Here is a 19,647-nt window from a genome sequence, read left to right as displayed (position 1 = left end):
TTTCCTTAACCAACATTTATGATTTACATATATCATCTTTTACTTTGAAGCTTAATTATGTGTTGTATATTACTTAAAACGTTTCTCCTTATACGTTCAATTTCTCACGTATAAAGCGTACACAAGTTCTAGTTACAATGCCAACCAAGTTTTAGTGCCAAACCACCAGTTTTATTATGGAACTTTTATCTAGTTAAAGTTATTTCTGAACTTCTTTTGGCATCAGCCATTTCATTCCACACATTGCTTTTAACTGAACAAGAATCACCCGAGCTTTACGAAGAAAAATCACAGCTATACAATAGGTTCTAAAAGCATTACTTTTCCAAAAGAATGCTTATATAGGGTGGCTGTAATGGTAAAAGGGCAAAACTTACATGACATAGACACATTAAAAGTAATCATTAAGGCGATGACTAATCTCGCTTGACACTGACTGATCACTTGAATAGACTGAGACTGATTGACCCACATCTATAGGCATATCCTTAATGCTCTCAATCATCAATTATAAGAAAATGTTTTTATTGCTCCACAATGATCTTGCCTGTGGCATGTCCATCAATCATCTTGGCCCAAGCATCTTGTGCCTTGCTTAGTGGATGTTTGGAGTCAACCACAGTCTTAAACTTCCCTTCCTTCACCAACCTAACAAGCAAGTTCAGTTCCTTATCTCCTTTTGGAATCAAAATAAATGGCAGCAACTGCTTTTTGGAGAGGGTCAGTTTCTGGAATACATAGGTGCATATTGCACTAGGTCCAGGAGTCAGATCAATGACCTTACCACTCTCACTCAAATTAGGCTCAAATGTTGACCAGGGAATGTATTTAGCACAGTGAACCACTGCATCATATTTCTGTCCTGATGGACTCTTAAGAGCTGCACCTTCTGGTGTCTTGTAATCAAGAACCTCATCTGCTCCTAAGCTCTTTACGAAATCAATGTTACGAGCTCCACATGTCCCTGTAACATGAGTATTACCTAGCTTTGCCAATTGAACAGCATAGTGTCCAACACCACCCGAGGCAGCCGTGACAAGAATGTTCATACGCGGTCCACTTCCATCTAATTTGATTCCAGCAACATCAACAAGGGCCTTGTGTGCTGTAAGAGCAGCAATTGGAAGACATGCACCTTCAGCAGCCGATACATTTTCTGGTCTTGGAACAGCGAAGCTCTCCTTTGCGACTGCATACTCAGCCAATCCACCTCCTATCTGTTATCAAGCACATGAGCATATTTATGTTACAACTATTATACAAGAGTTTTTATATTTGGTGCACTGACAGTGCAAGGAATTTTTGCGCTATCAAGTTAAGTTGGTTCACAACAACAGGCAACTCGCAGACTGATATGGTAAACTGAAGAAATAGTATAATATCTGCAATAACTAGTTAAATTGCATTGATAATATATTCTTTAGACCATCAACATATATAACTTAAACTCATCATATTGAGGCAAAAAGATCAAGTTGATGAGGTTACTTTCTAATAATGGTAGCAGAGACCAAAATAAAATAAGATACAGAGACAATTGTTTTTGTGACTTGTGTGTAAATTTAAAGCCTAGCAGGTGCATAAATATGCAAAACTAACATAATGAAAACAAGTCAAAACGAAAAGTAATTAGACTTACAAGAAGATTAAGAATAGCCACAACTTTGTCACCAGCCTTGAATTTTACAACACTAGATCCAACCTCTACAACCTCCCCTGCTACATCAGTACCTGCTCCTCACAAAAGTGCAGTATTAAAAGTGTATAATATAAAGTAGAAGACTATAAACGATGAGCTAGAAAGGGGTTAGGACCTTAATTTTGGATTCTGAATAAAGGATCAGATGTGATAGATTATTGCAATTACCAGGTATAACAGGAAATTTGCGAGTAACAAAAGGACGATTGACACCGTTCTGAAATCTCAAGTCTAAAGGATTTAAACTTGTAGCCTCCAACTTTAACAAGACCTCATCTTTGTCTGGAGTAGGCACTGGAACTTCAACATGCTGCAACAAGCAATATATGTGCATCAATCAGTAATTTGGCTACATGAAGCAACCTTGCTTTGTATTACACGGATCATAATTTGTCTTGATGCACCCCTGTGGAATGAGTTAACGCGATACACCAAAAAATTACATTTACTATATAAATACTTAATACACACCAGATACGTAATCCTTCCCGGTTTCATGTAACATAGGCCTTATTCATGACACTTGCATAAAATAGAAGTTAAAATTCTTATGCTCCAGTTAACGGTCATAGAATTTGTTCTCACAGTGCAAAGAATAAAATTTATACTATAAGAGAACTACATGTAGTCGTCCATAAGAAGTGGGACTAGTAACCTAGAAAATAAGATATATTACCTACTTAACATAGACTGATATGCTTAAATTTTTTTCTCTATTGCCAATATATACGAGATAAATCCTTAATTGTACATAGAGAGTTTCCATCCAAAAGAATGGAGAGAAAGTACCTTCAAGCCAACAGCTCCACCTCCATAAGAGTCGTACTGCACCGTGCGCATTAGCTTCACTGCCATGCCAGTTACTATTTCACCATTCACTAATTTCACTTCATTGTCCTATTTCTTCAGCGGCAGTATTTAAAATGATTGAGGACGACTATTAAGCAATATTTTGCATTTAAATGTTTGAAAATTGGTGCTAGTCATCGTTTCCTCCTTCCGTGTATATATAGTCAACCGTGTATATATAGTCGTTGGCATATCCATTGTCACTAGTTAAAAAACTAAGGTCGAAAATTGAAATTGCTTTGAATCATGGAAATAGTCAATTGTTGCCTTGTTGGAATGGTGTACCTTGATTGCGAAGAGATCATATAGTGGATTGTCAACCGTTTGAATCCATTCTCTTGAAGATCAAGTTGTGTATTCAAATGTAATAAGCAAAATAAACATATTAAAATTGAAGAAAGCAGCTGTATTTCATCTTGGACCATTTGGGCCTATTCAAACAAAATTGTCATTTCCTAGGGAACTCACCTTTCTCTAGAGTCGAAGCGAGAACGTTATGATCGGAAGAACATCGCGTGTTATTATTGATCATTCTTTCAAACAGGGAAAAGTAAAGCTTTTTATTCAGAGAATTGCACACTAAAGCTGACTGGACTTTAACCAGTGAGAAGTTTGAACAATAATTTGATGTACTCTTAATGGTAAAATTTCAATAACGGTTTGAGAATATTACTACAAAATTTTAATGCCAGTTCGAATAGAGTTTAACCTCATCCTCTTGGAGATTAGCCTTTTGTTTTTTGGACAAGCTTCTCGGAGATTGGCTAATTCCACTTGTTTTGAAAGCGGGAACTCTGAGTTATGTCAAGCTTTTGATCTACTTGTGTTTACCCCATCTACTGCAGAGGGTTCTTTTACTGATCTGGGTGCACCTCATGCTTAGACAGGATGGTTTTTCTATAACTTGAGTAATTTCCTCAATCAACATTTGGATTTATCATCTTTTACTTTGAAGCTTAATTATGTGCGCTTTATATTTACTGAAAACTTTTCTTCTTAATGGTAATGCTAATCTATGTTCAATTTCATGTATAAAGCGTATTCAGATAACCTCGTTTTAACCTCAAACTACCAGTTTTACTTCTGGATTTTTAGCCTGTCGAAGTTATTTCTTAACTTTTTCTGGTATTGCACCATCAGGCATCAGCCATTTCATTTTACACATTGCTCTAAAACCACCCGCATTTTATAATGAAAGGCTACAGCTATACTATAGGGTCTAAGGCATTACCTTCCCGAAAGAATGCTTATACATAGTGGCTGTAAAGGTAAAAAAACCAAAAATTACGTTACAATACATTAAGTGGTAGGCACATTACAGACACAATCATTGAGGCGATTTCCAATCTTGCTGATTACTTCGAATAGATTCAGATTGATTGATCTACATCTATTGGCGTAATCCTTAATGCTCTGAATGCTCAGTGAGACACCAATATTGCCACATTTAGATCGACTGAAAGACAATAATTTTATATCTCCACAATGATCTTCCCCGTGGCATGTCCATCAAGGCTCTTGGCCCAAGCATCTTGCGCCTTGCTTAGAGGATGCTTGGAGTCAAATACAGTCTTAAGCTTCCCTTCCTTTACCAACCGGACAAGCAACTTCAGTTCCTTATCTCCTTTAGGAATCAAAATCAATGGCAGCAACTGCTTTTTGGAGAAGGTCAATTTTTTCAATACATAGGTGCACATTGAACTAGGCCCGGGAGTCAGATCAATGACCCTGCCTGTGTCACTCAAATTAGGCTCAAATGTTGACCAGGAAATTCCTCTAGCACAGTGAACCACTACATCATATTTGTGGCCTGATGGACTCTTAAGAGCTGCTCCTTCTGGCGTCGTGTAGTCAAGAACGTCATCTGCTCCCAAACTCTTTACGAAATCAATGTTACGAGCTCCACATGTCCCTGTAACATGAGTATTACCTAGCTTTGCCAATTGAACAGCATAGTGTCCAACACCACCCGAGGCAGCCGTGACAAGAATGTTCATACGCGGTCCACTTCCGTCTAGTTTGAGTCCAGCAACATCAACAAGGGCCTTGTGTGCTGTAAGAGCAGCAATTGGAAGTCCTGCACCTTCAGCAGCCGATACCTCTTCTGGCCTTGGAACAGTCAAGCTCTCCTTTGCAACTGCATACTCGGCCAATCCGCCTCCAATCTGTTTTTAAGCACACGAATTTTTTTATGTTTTGTGCATTGACATTTTAAAGAATGTTTCACTATCAAATTAAGCTGACCTAGAATAATATGGTAGCCTGAAAAATAGTGTAATAACTTGCAATACCCGGTTAAATTGCACTAGTGTAGTGTAATAATTCTTTACACTTAACTCATCATGTTAAAGCAAAAAGAAACACTAAAAACAATGCAAGGGAAACACTCAAAAGGGATGGGAATCGGACTTACAAGTGTATTAAGAAGTGCCACAACTTTGTCACCAGCCTTAAATTTTACAACATTGGGTCCAACTTGTACAACCTCCCCTGCTACATCAGTACCTGCACTTCATTATGTCAGTTTTAAAAGTGCATATTGTCCTCATTTTGTATTCTGATGAAGAGATTATATGTCATAAATTAATAAATTATTGAACTTACCAGGTATTACGGGAAATTTGCGAGGAATAAAAGGACGAGCCACACCTTTCTGAAATCTCAAGTCTAATGGATTTAAGCTTGTTGCTTCCAACTTTAGCAACACCTCATCCTTGCCTGGAGTAGGCACTGGAACTTCAACATGCTGCAACAGGCAATACATGTGCATCAATCAAAATTTGGATATTTCGTCACTGTACAAATACTTACACACCCAAATATGTACCCCTTCCGGGGTCCGTGTAACATAGGCTTTATTCATGTCATCATAAAATGGAAATCGAAATTTTTATGCTTGAGTTACAAATAATATAAAGGGCTTATGGTGAGGTAGGGTAGCAAGGTTTTGATGAAATAATTAAAGTACGCGCAAGTTGACCGAACAACATCGTCTAAAATAATAATAATAATAATCATATACAGGGAGTTTCCATTCAAAAGAAATGTAGAGCAAATACCTTCAAGCCAGCAGCCCCGCCTCCATAAGAATCGTACTGGACTGCGCGCATTAACTCAGCCATGATTGCTAATTCTTCATTCAAACTAATTTAACTTCGCCATCCTACTACTTCAGAAGCAGTATTTAAACTGAGATTGGGAACTAACGCATGTTGAAAAGTGGTGCTAGTTAGTGTTTCCTACCAACGTTGAAGCAAATATTCTAAGTCTTCAATTGTTGAAAAGTCGTGATAGTCAGAGTTTCCTCCTTTCCTACTACTTGCCTAGGTGAATAGTCCTCCTTTAGAGTCGTGGCATAACGATTATCACTTGTTACAAAACTAGTTTACTGTATTGACTAGTCGAAATATCACTTGTTGCCATGTTGGAGTTTTGTACCTTGAGTATTAATGATTGAGAAGAGATCATATTATGGATTCTCAACAAATCTAATCCATTTTCTTGAAGATCATCATGATGTATACAAACGCAGGCATACAGACAAATCTAAACAAAATAAACATATTAATTAAGATTGAATAAAGCATTTGTATTTCATTTATTTCACTGTTGGATCGCTTTGGGCCTATTTGAACAAAAAAATGACATTATCTTAACTACATGTTTTTACCATTTCTAATCAATCTTGTGAGTGATTTAGAAGAAGATCATGTCGATGGCAAATTCTATGCAGCTTATTAATTGTATTGTACTAATAAGGATATGTTGAGCCTCTTAACGTGGCGTAGGAACTATAAGCCGACGACTAGATGATAGTTGAATAAGTGGCAGAGTTCCGTAGGCTTAAACGCTCCATTGAACCATGTGGTCCATACCCAGTAGAAAATAAAACAAAAAGGAAACAAAAAGAAAGGAGAAATGATGGCAAAACAAGTCTTCGAGTTGGCAACCAATTAGCTCTGAAAATTGCATAGTGCAAATTGCAGATTGAAATTGGTTAATATGGGCGGCTATTCTTTCAATACAAGGGGAGCTTCGACTCTCATTTCTGACCCACCAATTTCATAGAAACATATCTGAGAGTTAAAATCGGACCGATTTTATGATCGTTATGACATTTCACGGCTCGTCTTCAGAAGGTTCGAGGCACAACTAGAGGTTCGACCTCGAGGGTTCCCAATGACCAACCTCGGGGCAACGTAAATCGATGACTATCTTGGATAAGCGGGAAGTTCCCAAGGAATGTACTCAAAGCTGACAACACCTGCAAACATAGTATAAGTCCGTATCGTGACATTAAATAGCTGTACCAACTGCGTATCTTTGTAATAAATACATGTGTACTATGTTGAGATTCCCCCTCCTATATAAAGGGGACCCTTATCATTTTTCGCACACATGATATTCAATACAAGAACATTCTCTGCTCTCTAACTTAAACATTCTCCATTGTCTCTACTTTGATTTATTGCTTACATTTATTGCGTTTCAATGATTGTTCTTCATTTATTGTTCATCATTGATCATAAAGAGCCATCATCAAGGCTCTCAGAACTGTTAGTCCTTCATCGGTCAGCCCTAGTCTAGCGTATAGCTCGACCTCGAGGCCCGACGTAGGCTAGCTCGAGGCCCCGATTCCTTGCCATTCGGTTTGCATAACATATTATCTTCAAGCTCTTATCTCTTTTTCTCAGCTCACACTTAGTATCTATTGCTTAACAACTGGTACTAAAATAGATCATGTATTTTTAGAACCATAAAATCAAATCTAATTGTAATTGCCATTTTCAAGGTAAACAGTTTGGCGTCCACCGCGGGGCTAAAAATAATAGTGATTATTTTAGTGCTGGTTTACTGAAAACGCAAGTTACTCTTCACACTTTTTCTTGTTCAAGAATCTTTGATTTCAGGTCAAAATGTCTGACTCAGTGAATGCACATGAAAACAACGGTCCTGAGGACCATGAAGAGAATGGTGTAGCTATTTCAGGCACCGGCGTACTGCTGCAAAACCCTGAAGACGCAACAGAGCCAATCCCTGCGGGTGTGGGCGCACGCAACGCCCAACACGTCGATATAAGCTCCTACAGTAACGAGAGTGTACGCCAAGAAGACCAATAAGAAGCTCAGAGAACCCCAGATCAAGAGGAGCGATAGGTTAGCCTTCATGTTATTTTTGAAATGTTGCAGGTACAATAGCTGGTGATCACTCAACTGCAAAGCCACCAAAAACTCCAAACACAGCAACGCCGAAAATGGCTCCTCGAGCTGAATAGGTATCAGAGAGATCGAGGAACAACGGGTCAGCAACCGACCCCGCTATTATGAAGCTGCTCGAGGACCTCACAAAGAGGATTGAGTAGGGTGAAAGGAAGATAGAAGCCAATGACAAAAAGGCGGAGACCTACAATTCAAGGGTCAATCAGATCCCGGGTGCACCTCCAATTCTGAAGGGTGTAGATTTAAAGAAATTCGTACAAAAGCCATTCCTATCGAGTGCTGCTCCAAAGCCCATCCCGAAGAAATTCAGAATGCCCGATCTCCCGAAGTACTACGGAACCTCGAACCCCAACGAGCACATCACTACTTACACTTGTGCTGTAATGGGAAATGACTTGAAGGACGACGAGATTTTTTTTTGGCAATCCGTTAGGCAAGCGCCTAGGGCTAGTTTTTTATTAATAACATAAAAGAAAAATACAACAATTAGGAAAAGTAGAAATAAGGGGGGACAATAGCACCGGTATTGTTACCCATATAATACAAACCAGGCTAAACCTTACCTTACTAATCCTATTGAGGCAAAAAAAGGCCTCACCTACTAACAAGCATGTAAAAAATAAGAACTGGAGAGTACCAAATATTCAATGATCATCACAGAGTTTATAACAAACTCTGTGATGATATTACAAATGATAATACTTATAAAATGATAAAATAGAATGTAGTAGGAATTAAAATCTTGTCCCTTCTTTTCCAAACTTGTAAAATCTTCAATTTGTAATTCTTTGTTGTTTTCCTCACCCGTGTTCAAAATGTATTTAAAAATCATCATTTTTTTTGAACGGTTGGACCTCGTTGATGTAGTTGGGGCAGCCTTCTTTTGTTTGGCAACTCTCATTGGAGGTCGCCTAACATTTAAAAAATCACTAACCTTCTCGTCCCAACTATTTTCCCTTGTATGAGTCTTCTTACCTTTGCCGCTATGCATTGGTGATAAATCACCTTGTATTACTGCATGTCCACGACATTCTTGCAATATTTCATCTTCCTCTCCTTCTTCATAAATGTCCCTTCTAAAGTTTACTGTATTTGGCAAGTTTTGGGTAGTGTTTTGAGTCATCAGTACATTTGCATCTTGTGCCTTTGTCATGACTGTCTTGTATTGATGTTGTTGAACCCTTTGCACATTATTTCTAACCTTGCTCGGCTGTCTAGTGCTGTAAACTTGAGATGGAGTTAACAAATTAAGAGGATTAGAAGTTACCAATGCGTCCAGAAGCTTTCTATCCTCCAAAGATATAGTTGGAGTGGTTGTAACAATTTGTTGAAGTTCTTTCGCAAATTGAATTTGCTGCTTAGCTGTTGCATTCAACTGTTGCTGCTGTTGTCCAGTCTGATTTATTACTGGAAGAGTACCAGTTGTACTACTCGACATGGTCTGTTGCTGCCCAGGCGGATTAGATGTTGTAAATTCTTGCAACCTTGTTCCATTTGTCTTCACACCGTTGTGGTGATCGCTTTCTTTCCTTGTTTTGGATATATCCTCACCCTCCATATGTTCAACATTGTCATGTTCATCTCCAGTATCCCTTGACTTCTTCCCCTGCCCTTGAACTCTATTGACACTTTGTTCTTGTCCATCTTGCTCCTGATCCTCGGTTGGACCTTCTTCTTCACTTTCAAACCCAAACTCTCCTTCATCTGACTCTTCCTCAGTTTGAGCACACCATACTTTTCTAGTACCCTGCTGTATTCTCTCATCAGATTTTTTCAGCTCACCTATTGCATTAGTATCAACTGTTTGCGACGGGATTTCTTGACACGATTGATTGGTAGTAACACGTTGTCCAAAATTCTTGTTAACCCACTTTGATGTGGATTCCTTATGTAGAGCTGCCTCATTCCTCACACTGCCTTTATTACCTTCTTGTGATATCCCATTCCCAGCAGTTGTTGGATTGAACCTTGGAGCTGCTGGATTTAGTGTTTTACCAGTACGAACAGAACTAGGCCTTGGACTTCGATCATTACCTTTTGCAACTAACATCAACTTATTATTATCCAGCTTATCTCCCCCCTTAGTCTGATCCACACCAGCCATATCATCAATATGAGTTTGCCTTTGCAGCATATTAGCATCCTCATGTCCCTCTTCCTGAAGTTCCAACAATGCAAATTTGTTTCCCAGCTGCACCTGCCGCCTTTCATCTTGATTAACTGGGACTATTTCTTTTCCAGTAGTTTCTTGATCATTCTTCTGAGTAACAGCCTTATTAGTGCGATTATCTCGCACCTCTTTCCATTGTTCCTTTCCATTTCCATTCACGTTACCCACAACTTTACCACTTGACAAAATTAGCAGAGGTCCATTTTTGTTCGAAACAGTAGCCAAATTACCCTGTTTCTAAGAAACAAAGTCCTTATTGGCTTGAACCACAGCTTCATCAGTACCCTGTTTCTCGTCTGATTTGTGTTCCATTAAATTTGGATATAGCCTCCAGCACTCTATCATATCATGGGCCTGCAATTTGCATTCCTTGCAATATTTTGGCATGAACTCATATTGGATTTTCACCCATTCAGTTCTCGCAACTCCAGTAGCCTCATTCTCGATGTCCATACGCACTCTCTTCGGCAAATCTGCTTGTAGGTCAACAAGTACCTTCACTCTAGCACAACTAGGCCTTGTTTTGTTTATGGTTGCCAAATCCAATTGTTGTGGTTTTCCAACAGCAGAGGCTAGAGAAAACAAACATTCTTTCACAAAGTACGTGGGCAGTAAATGTGGAAATGAAATCCATGCCATCGCCATAGGTGTTTCTTCTCCAATTTTGAAATTTTTATCATAAATGAGCTGTCTCATTTGGTATTCATAACCATCTTTTGCCTTAATATAGTAGGTGCTTTTTGACGTGATTTTCTGAAAATCCTCCCTCAAAGTTAGACGAATCAGTACATGTTTGTCTCTCAAAAATTTGATATTACAATCACCTTTAATACCACATTGTACAGGGATTAATCGACGCAATTCTTGGAGATCTGGCCATCCGTAAGAGAACTTACCTAGCACAGCATACTGTAGATCTTCAATAATATTCATTCTATCCACCTCTGATTCTGTAAACTTGACAAAAGGTTGTCCATGTAAGAAAGTAGCTGGTTTGAAAGGAATTGGCTCAACTGATGCAGCTTTCTCGTTCATCTGGTTGTTGATTGTTGATGGTTTCGACAATCTGCTATAATCTAATGGTTGGTTGTTGTTATTTGTTGCTGGATTTGATGGATCAAAGATTGTTGATGGCTGACCAGCCATAGATGAAGGCTGGTCGCCGACCATTATGGCTATTGAGCTCAGATCGCCAGTTTTTTCCGCGATGAACAGTAGCGGGATCTACTGTTTCATTCACTGTTTGGGCACTGTAGCATTACTATTTGGAACTGTTTTCTGGCCTTTGTAATGATTTAGTGCTTGTCCCTACTTGGATTGAGTTTTGACTCGTAAGCAGTCGATTTCAAAATGCAATTTCAACATCTCTTATTGGACGACGAGATTGAATCCGTCCTGTTGAAAAAATTCGGAGAAACACTTTCAAAAGGGGCCATGATGTGGTATCACAACCTATCCCTGAATTCAATAGACTCATTTGCCATGCTGGCAGATTCTTCATAAAGGCACATGCCGGTGCCATCAAGGTTGCTACAAGAAAATCCGACATCTTCAAAATCAAACAGAGAGAAAACGAGATGCTACGGGAGTTTGTATCTTGCTTTCAAATGGAGCAAATGAAATTACTGTCGGTCTCCGATGACTGGGCAGTGCAGGCCTTCACCCAAGATTTGAACGAAGGAAGTTCGATAACTTCGAAGCAGTTAAAGTAGAACTTGGTTGAATATCTTGCCGTGACTTGGGCAGATGTCCACAACCGGTATCAATCAAAGATTAGGGTCGAGGACAACCAACTAGGAGCCCCTCGGGCTCAGTATATCATAGCAGGCTCCTGGCAAAGGAGCTAAAACCAAACAAGGAAAGGTAGCAGCCTACCTTGAATATCGACGAAACGCCTCAAGGCGTAGTATACCCCGAAACAACCGAAGGACAGACCGAGGTCAGAATCCTCGGGGACTCGTGAGCAGAGTCGGTTTCGACAGGAATGTAGGACTGGTGGAAGCGCCCCAATTTTCTAAGTACAATTTCAACGTTGATGTGTCGGACATCGTATCGGCCATAGGTAAAATCAAAGACACCAGGTGGCCAAGGCCCGTACTTTAAGATCCGTCGCAAAGGAACCCTAACCTGGTGTGTGCGAATTTTACGGCACACACGATCATAGGACCGAAGACTGCAGACACCTCTGAGAAGAAGTAGCTAGACTAATCAACAAAGGGCACCTCCGAGAGTTCCTCAACGACTGATCCAAAAATCAATTTCGGGAAAGAGAGGCGAACAGAAAAAATAAAACAAAAGAGCCACAACATGTCATCCACATGATCGTTGGAGAAATCGACATCCCACATGAACCCATTGTCTAACAAACAAAAATATCCTCACCAGGGAAAAGCGGACTCGAGGTTACATACCCCAGGACGCTCTCACATTTAGCAACGAGGACATCGAGACCCTGTCTCAGCCTCATAACGACGCATTGGTAATTTCTTTTCTTGTGAATACATTTTAAATTAAATGTGTACTTGTGGATCCAGGTAGCTCGGCCAACATTATCAAGTCGAGGGTGGTGGAGCAGCTCGGACTGCTCGACCGGATCATGCCCGCCTCTCGAGTCCTCAACGGATTCAACATGGAAAGCGAGACAATGAAAGGAGAAATCACCCTCCCAATCAATGTGATGGGCACAACCCAAAATACCAAGTTTCATGTCATCAAAGGAGACATGAGGTACAATGCTTGCTCAGAAGGCCATGGATACACTGCATAAGAGCAGTGCCATCAACCCTTCATCAAATGATGAAATTTCCAACAAAGGATGAAATAAAAAAGTATACGGAGAGCAGCATGTAGCAAGAGAGATGTTCGCGGTGCATGACGTAGCACCAACATCGATCCCTTCGACATCGAAAGAGCCAAAAGATAAACAAACAACGAAGTAGAAATCGCAAGATATACTCTCGGTTGCACCCGAGCGAATGAGCAAAGGACCGTACCACGTCCCCGGAGCAAGTAGTTGAAGAATATCGAGGGTCGAAGTGACATAACTGCTAAGGTATAACCATCTCCCTTTTTATTTACGCCTTACACTAATCTATATGCAGGTGTCTGGTTGAAAAAATCGAAGCACCTTCCAGCTTGAATGCCTTGGGTTTTAAAGCATGCGTTGCACTCTTTTTCTTCAATCGGATTTTATCCCAAAAAGGGTTTTACCGGCAAGGTTTTTAACGAGGCAACATCTACATTCTACCTAAGGAGAACTTAACGAGTATTCAAGGCTCCTCTTCAATCAACCTCGAATACTGGGGGGGGCATCCCCCGGGGAGATCACCTCCCCGGTGAAATCAAGATAAGCAAAAGAGGGCCTCGATAGACAAATGATGTATCGGGCCAAACGGTCAAATGAACCGTGTCCGCATAGAATAATCGAACCTTCGACGACGAAAACATGTATACTTGTACCAAGTGATCAAAGGAATATCTTTTTTAAGCTTCAAAGAAGTTTTCCATTTCTACAAGCAATGGCCCAAGGGCCAAAAATTTCCCAAAAACTCAGAAACTGACATAAAAAAAACTCGAATCCGTAAGACCTCCGGGCCGGAAGCTTCGAGCTCGTAAGCCCTCAATGAGACAACATCAAGCTTTCAAAGAACGACTCCAGAGCCAAAAACTTTCAATGTCTCGGGGACTGTCACCCCAGTTATCAAAAACTCGAGCCCATAAGACCCCGAGCGGGCAACCTCGAGCTCAAAAGCCCTCCATATGGCGATGCCCAACATTGTTAGACCTCCATGAGGCATTATCAACAATGTAAGCCCTCTATGAGGCATCTTCAATGCTATAAGACCTTCGGGTATGCCCAAATCTGTAAGACCTCAAGCCAGGCATGATTTATACTTGTACCAAGTAACCTATCTGTAAGACCTCAAGTAAGGCATGTTCAAAATTGTAAGACCTTACAAAAGGCATAATCCCAATCTTAAAGTCAAGGCTATATATTCAAACTTGTAAGACCCCTAAAAAGGCATACCCTTGATATAGACGCCGAGGCTACCTCACTCAGGGACTAAAAGGCTACGACCAAACACAATGACTCCGGTAACAAGGCTCCGGCCAAACTAACGCGACTCGGGGACGCCCGACCGTCGCCATGAAATCACAAGCCTTCAATTACTCCGAAATACTTTGAAAAGAACTGGTTAACTAGGCTACCCTCAGCATAAGCAGAAGAGCTTCGATCATATCAGCTCCAAACAAAAAAAGGCTTCAAAACAATTCATCCATCGAGCAAAACCTCCTGAGTTGCTCATCTATCGTCATATAACGGCTCATAATCGAGGTTCATATCGAACCGTCGAAGAGCTGGACAAACATAAAAACTTCAACGAGGGAAAAATAAAGCCTATACTAGAGGTCATGCCGACTCTACACATAAGATCCACTATCGCCAGCTTAAATTAAAAGGTCGTACTGACCCAATGCGTAAGAGCCACTAACGCCAGCTTAAATTAAAAGGTCGTATCGAGCCAATGCGTAAGAGCCACTATCACCAGCTTAAATTAAAAGATCGTACCGAACTAATGCGTAAGAGCCACTGCCGCCAACTTAAATCAAAAGGTCGTACAGACCCAATGCGTAAGAGCCATTGTCGCCAGCTTAGATTAGAGGTCGTACCGACCAAATGTGCAAAAGCCTATGGGCCAGCCTAACAAGCCTCAGGGCCGATTTGTAAACCTAAGGGTTTTTACTCGAAGGCCAATTCATCTGGCTAATCATTGACAAATGTCAAAACTCAAGACAAATAAAGACATACACAAGAAAATATAAATTCATGGAAGGAGAAAACCGAAAGGTTTCTTTATATATGTATATATGAAATAATGCAAGGCTACATTTGCAATGATCTCTGAGAGCCCTATACATAGAATCAAAAAAGAATAGCCTATTCTACTTTCCCTTCGGGGATTGCGGCCCCGTCGGCCTCTCCCTCATTATCTTCGGCATCAGAACTAGCGTCGTATTCATCCACCTTGGCCTTCTCAATCTCTTCTGAGAGATCGAAGCCCATAGCATGGATTTCCTCGAGGGTTTCCCTCCGAGATTTGCACCGGGCATACTCGTTGCTTCTGCTCTCCCGATTAGAAGCTCCTCTCAACTCAGCTCAAGCGTGGCATCATCTTTTAAATAGACGGCCACTTTCTTATAAACCTTAGCTCGAATCTCTTCAGCTTCAACCCGGGCATCCCCAACCTCGGCCTTCATCTTCAAAAGGTCAGACTCGAGCCTTGCAATCCTGCTCGTCTGGACCGTGCTGTTTTCACGAGCATTCCGGAGTTGCACCCTGAGGGAAGAAGCCTTGGCCAAAGCATTCTTCTTGGCCGCAATATGGGCATCTATCTGAGCCTTTAGCTCATTACACTCACACTTGGCCTGGCCAACCTCGCCCCAAAGGCATTCCAGGTCCTCCGTCTTTCTCTACAACTGAAGTATCAAAATATTAATCTCTGAGGATAGAAGAAGAAACATGCATTCCCTCGGAGCAAAGGTTACCTGTTTCTCGAGGCGGCTTTCATAGTTTAGGCTTTGATTCGCCTAGTACCGAAGGTGACTCAATTCCTTTCCCCTTTTATCACAAAGAAGCCAGAGGGATTTCTCCCCGTCCAAGGCTTTCCTCAACTTGGCTTCACATTTGAGCAACTCGGACTTGAGCTTTTCAAAGGCCTATGAAAAAGAATCCCAGTGAGTAAATGAAAATGTAAAACCAAAAATCCAACAAAATCAATCAAAACTCACCATAGAACAGAGCTGCTGAGCCTTCTCAAAGGTTGATTGTGCATCTACTGGCCTGGTCTCATTGGCCCCAGTCGAACCGCACTCGGTGGGGATATGATCGTTGAGACCCCGCTTGATTTATGCGGCGACAAAAAATCTTTATCCCTCAAAGAACTTTCGACGGGGAGAAGAAGATGGCGGCGGAAAATCTTTATCCCTCAAAGTACCTTCGACGGGAGAAGAAGGTGGTAGCAGAAAATCTTAATCCCTCGAAGTACCTTCGACGGGAGAAGAAGAAAGAGACAAGGGAGGAACCATTGTTCCGATTCTAGAAGCCTCATGTACCGCAGGCTCAGCTGATACATCTTCTTTGGACCTCCGAACAGGGCTTGCCTCGCTATGAGCGCCCTTATCCTTCGAGGATTCCTTCCTTTTGTTATCTTTCTTCGGCTTTGAAGCTGGTGATCCTTCCTCATCTTTGAGGGGGCACGATCTCATCTCAAAAAATTCTCCAATGCCTGCGGTGATGGAGTTAATACATATAAAAAAAGTACCTTTCAAAGGAAATAAACCACACAGCACGTACCGTGGTGTTTGGCCTCCCATATGCCTTTGGACAGATCTCGCCACTTATGCTCATCGTAAATCGAGTAAGCTTCCAATTTCCGATCCAATCCGCTAGGTCGGGGACCTCGTATGGCAGCCACGGGATTGCTATAGAGAAGGGAGGAAAACATCTTTACAGAGTCTGCCTCCACAACAAACAAAATGATAAAAGCACAAGTGTACCACTTACATGTGAAATTCCATTTCTCAGGAAATGGAAGGAACTCTGCAGGGATAATATCGATAGTCCACACTCAGACAAATCGACTCATCCACCCTCGATCCCTGTCTTCTTCATTGCTGGCAACAAAAGGCCAAGTGGATCGACGGTGTAGGGTAATCAGGCCTCGATAATGCAAGGGACGGTACGATCTAATAAGATGGCTGAGGGTGAACTCGAGCTTGGCTTTATCTGCAAAGTACCTTATCATCAACATATCCTCCAAAACGACGGATGAACATGTGCCAGGGTAACCCGATATCTTCTGCAAAACTTGAGCGCAACTTTATCGAGAGGCCCTAGTGTAAAGGGGTACGTGTATACATTCAAAAACCCCTCTACATGAGCCATGATGCTCTCTTCCATGGAAGGTACCTGCAGTACCACCTTTTCTCCCCATCCGTAGTCTTACCTAACTACCTCGAGGTGTTCCTCTCCTATTGATGAGATAAACCTCGATACGTGCTCCCGATGGCCCTGAACATTGGACGGTCTCTCTAATGTAGAGTCCCTCCTCGAGACAAAGCATCTCGAGGTTAGTTCACCGGACGCTGGTGGTGTACCACCGATCGAGCGGGAAATAGAGGCGGAACTCTCCTCTTCTTGGTGAACGAATTTTGGTGTAGAAGCCATAACTATAGTGAAACGAGGAAAGGGAAATGAAAACTTACGTGAAAGCTTCGAATTAAAATAGTGAAAGAACTAGCGCAAGGAAGAAAAGCTCCACAAGAAGGATAGTTGATCAAAATAACAAAGTCCTCAAATGAGAGGAAAGCAAGCTCATATATAGAGCAAGCGGCAATTATTCACCCACTCTAAAGGCCAATTAATTCTGACTAGGCCATTATCCCTTTTAGGGAAGTGTATTGGTGGGACCACCTCGGTCACTTCATGACCATGTCATATGAATGATGCCATCACACATCGTTCGAGGGTCCAAAATTCCCATATCGATCTAGCCTCCAGATGGTGCCCGATCTCGAGGATCTCTATTACTATAACTATGGTCTCTAAGGAGCCATCGATATCACTCTGGCCTCTAGATGGTGCCCGATCTCGAGGATCTCTGTCACTACAAATGGGCTCTAAAAAAGAGCTATCAATCTAGCCTCGAGATGGTACCCGATCTCGAGGATCTTGGTTACTCCAAGTATGGGCCCCAAAGAGCCGATGTCGAAATTCAAAGATTAAATTTGCATTAGCACTTGAAAATAAAATTTGAAGACATGAGGCAAAGAAATCTCTTTGCATTTCCAAAAATATATTTACAGAATTTATCCTTACAAAACTCCCCCGAGGAGCCCATACACAAAAGGAAGAGAAGAAGAAGCAGAGAGGACGACGCGAGACTATTACTCACCCTCACTACCATCTGAGTCACTTCTAGAATCCTCATCTGAAGTAGTTGAAGGTGCTGATTCTTCCTCCAAAGTTTTGGCTTTCTCGATCTCAGCAGAGAGATCGACGCCTTCGGTGCTTGCTTCTTCGAAGGCCTGCCTTCTAGCTTGTAGGCGAGCGTAAGCAACGGTCCGAGCCAGCTTCTGCTCGGCCTTCTCGGATATCTCCACAGCTCGATCATTTGCAGTGGCGGCATCTCTCTTATATGAGGACACATCTTAATCGGCCTCATCCTTGGCCACAGATAATGCAGTGACCTCCTCCTAGGCACTTTGAAGAAGACCCTTGATCGAGGCCAGCTCTCCACATAAAAGATTTCTCTCTGAGTCCACGTCTTCATTCTGCCTCTTCAGATAGAGGATCTCCGCGTCCTTGGATGCAACCTCTTCCTGAAGTTGCCCCACCAGGGAATCCTTTTGCCCAATCTACAAAGGTAAAACAAAATAGTGAGAATCAAGTTGCAAGAATAAAGAGATGAACACGAGAATGTCGTGCTACCTGCTCAGCAAAGCTGGTCTATTCCTAGTGGACTCCCTCCAAACTTGCCCGAAGCTCATTTAACTCCTCTTCCTTTTCGGGCAGAGGAAGCCTTCAACTCATTCAGCTTCGAGGGGAGCTACTTGAGCTCCTCCTCACAACACGAGAGCTTATCTTTAAGCTTTGAAAAGGCATGGTCATACATTTTCTTGGCTTACAACAAAGGAGTTATAAAGGCAGGGGCAAAAGTTTGAAGCACAAATGGTATGTCAAGAAAATTACCTGCTTCTGAAGCCTTTCAGCCTCTTTGAGAGCAACGAGGGGTGTCGAGATCTGTGTCCTCATCGACACTGAGGAAGTAGGCCTTGAATGTTTCATCCTCTCCCAGAGAGGTCCTTGCATCGGCAGCACCCTGGTTCTGGGCATCCCTTATTTCCCCCAGAGAACATGAAGGGCCCGATTCAAAGCCTCCCACAGTATCAATTTCTATAAGGGTCTCTTCTCGACCCCGAACAATTTTGAATTTAGGCTCTCCAAGCTCGCCAGCCGAGGAGTGGCCGACACGGACTGCACCATGTCCGACATGAGGCTCGGGGACTGTGTCCAAACCCTCTTCGAGGGTCTCCCCAACACGAATCTGGTCCACATCGTCCGCCCTCGGATACGCTCAAATTATACTTTAATAAATAGTGTAAGGCGGTCAGTGTCAAATATAATAACCCAACGAGGTTGGGGTCGAATCCCACAGGGAATAGGTGTGAAAAAGTTACTCAAATAGTATGTTACTTGACTAAAGTCGTTATTTCTATCCGGTTAATGGTAACAAAAGTATGAATTGAGTTTGGTTTGAAGAAATAATTAATTGTGATATTTAGAATGTAAATAGTTCGATTAAAGAAACCAAGGTTGTGTCTCCATTAATGAAGTGTAATGCGATCGGTGTTAATATGATATATTTCTAATGGAAGGTTCTTTTGATATGCAAATGATTTCTAAATGACTACCCAATATCTTCCAATAGTTGGGTAGTATTTCCTCTTTATACTTTTTCCAAATATAAAGAGTTGCAATTAAGAGTAATTAATATATCCCAAATAAAACCCAATTATCCCTAAGCGATTCTATTAAACAAGGTTTAAAGCCTTGAGTCTTTGATATTTACTTCTACCAAATTCCAACCCACTTTCCCAAGCAAAGTAAGAATTTAATAGCACTTGTTAATGTTTGCAACCACCAACAA

The 19,647-nt window shown here is 41.4% G+C and overlaps 3 protein-coding genes across 3 annotated transcripts; all 3 read right to left on the bottom strand.

The window, feature by feature from the left end:
• Positions 1-254: 254 nt before the first annotated feature.
• LOC104229587 (chloroplast envelope quinone oxidoreductase homolog) lies at positions 255-2,652 on the bottom strand. Its single transcript, XM_009782243.2, has 4 exons — positions 2,489-2,652; positions 1,868-2,009; positions 1,640-1,731; positions 255-1,217 (listed from the first exon to the last, which is right to left on the bottom strand). Exons 1-4 carry the CDS (start codon positions 2,552-2,554, stop codon positions 525-527), a joined length of 993 nt encoding a protein of 330 aa, XP_009780545.1. The 5' UTR covers positions 2,555-2,652; the 3' UTR covers positions 255-524.
• A 1,064-nt stretch (positions 2,653-3,716) lies between these two features.
• On the bottom strand, positions 3,717-5,827 carry LOC104229596 (chloroplast envelope quinone oxidoreductase homolog). The gene is made up of 4 exons (XM_009782255.2): positions 5,608-5,827; positions 5,153-5,294; positions 4,962-5,053; positions 3,717-4,713 (listed from the first exon to the last, which is right to left on the bottom strand). Exons 1-4 carry the CDS (start codon positions 5,668-5,670, stop codon positions 4,021-4,023), a joined length of 990 nt encoding a protein of 329 aa, XP_009780557.1. The 5' UTR covers positions 5,671-5,827; the 3' UTR covers positions 3,717-4,020.
• Positions 5,828-15,085: 9,258 nt separating this feature from the next.
• On the bottom strand, positions 15,086-18,833 carry LOC138877594 (uncharacterized). The gene is made up of 6 exons (XM_070157218.1): positions 18,690-18,833; positions 18,263-18,355; positions 17,893-18,130; positions 16,293-16,538; positions 16,052-16,224; positions 15,086-15,409 (listed from the first exon to the last, which is right to left on the bottom strand). Exons 1-6 carry the CDS (start codon positions 18,831-18,833, stop codon positions 15,086-15,088), a joined length of 1,218 nt encoding a protein of 405 aa, XP_070013319.1.
• Positions 18,834-19,647: the final 814 nt, after the last annotated feature.

This window comes from Nicotiana sylvestris, chromosome 9 (genome assembly GCF_000393655.2).
Source record: "Nicotiana sylvestris chromosome 9, ASM39365v2, whole genome shotgun sequence".
NCBI classification, from domain to species: Eukaryota; Viridiplantae; Streptophyta; class Magnoliopsida; order Solanales; family Solanaceae; genus Nicotiana; species Nicotiana sylvestris.
This window is presented reverse-complemented; position numbering and strand designations above follow the sequence as displayed.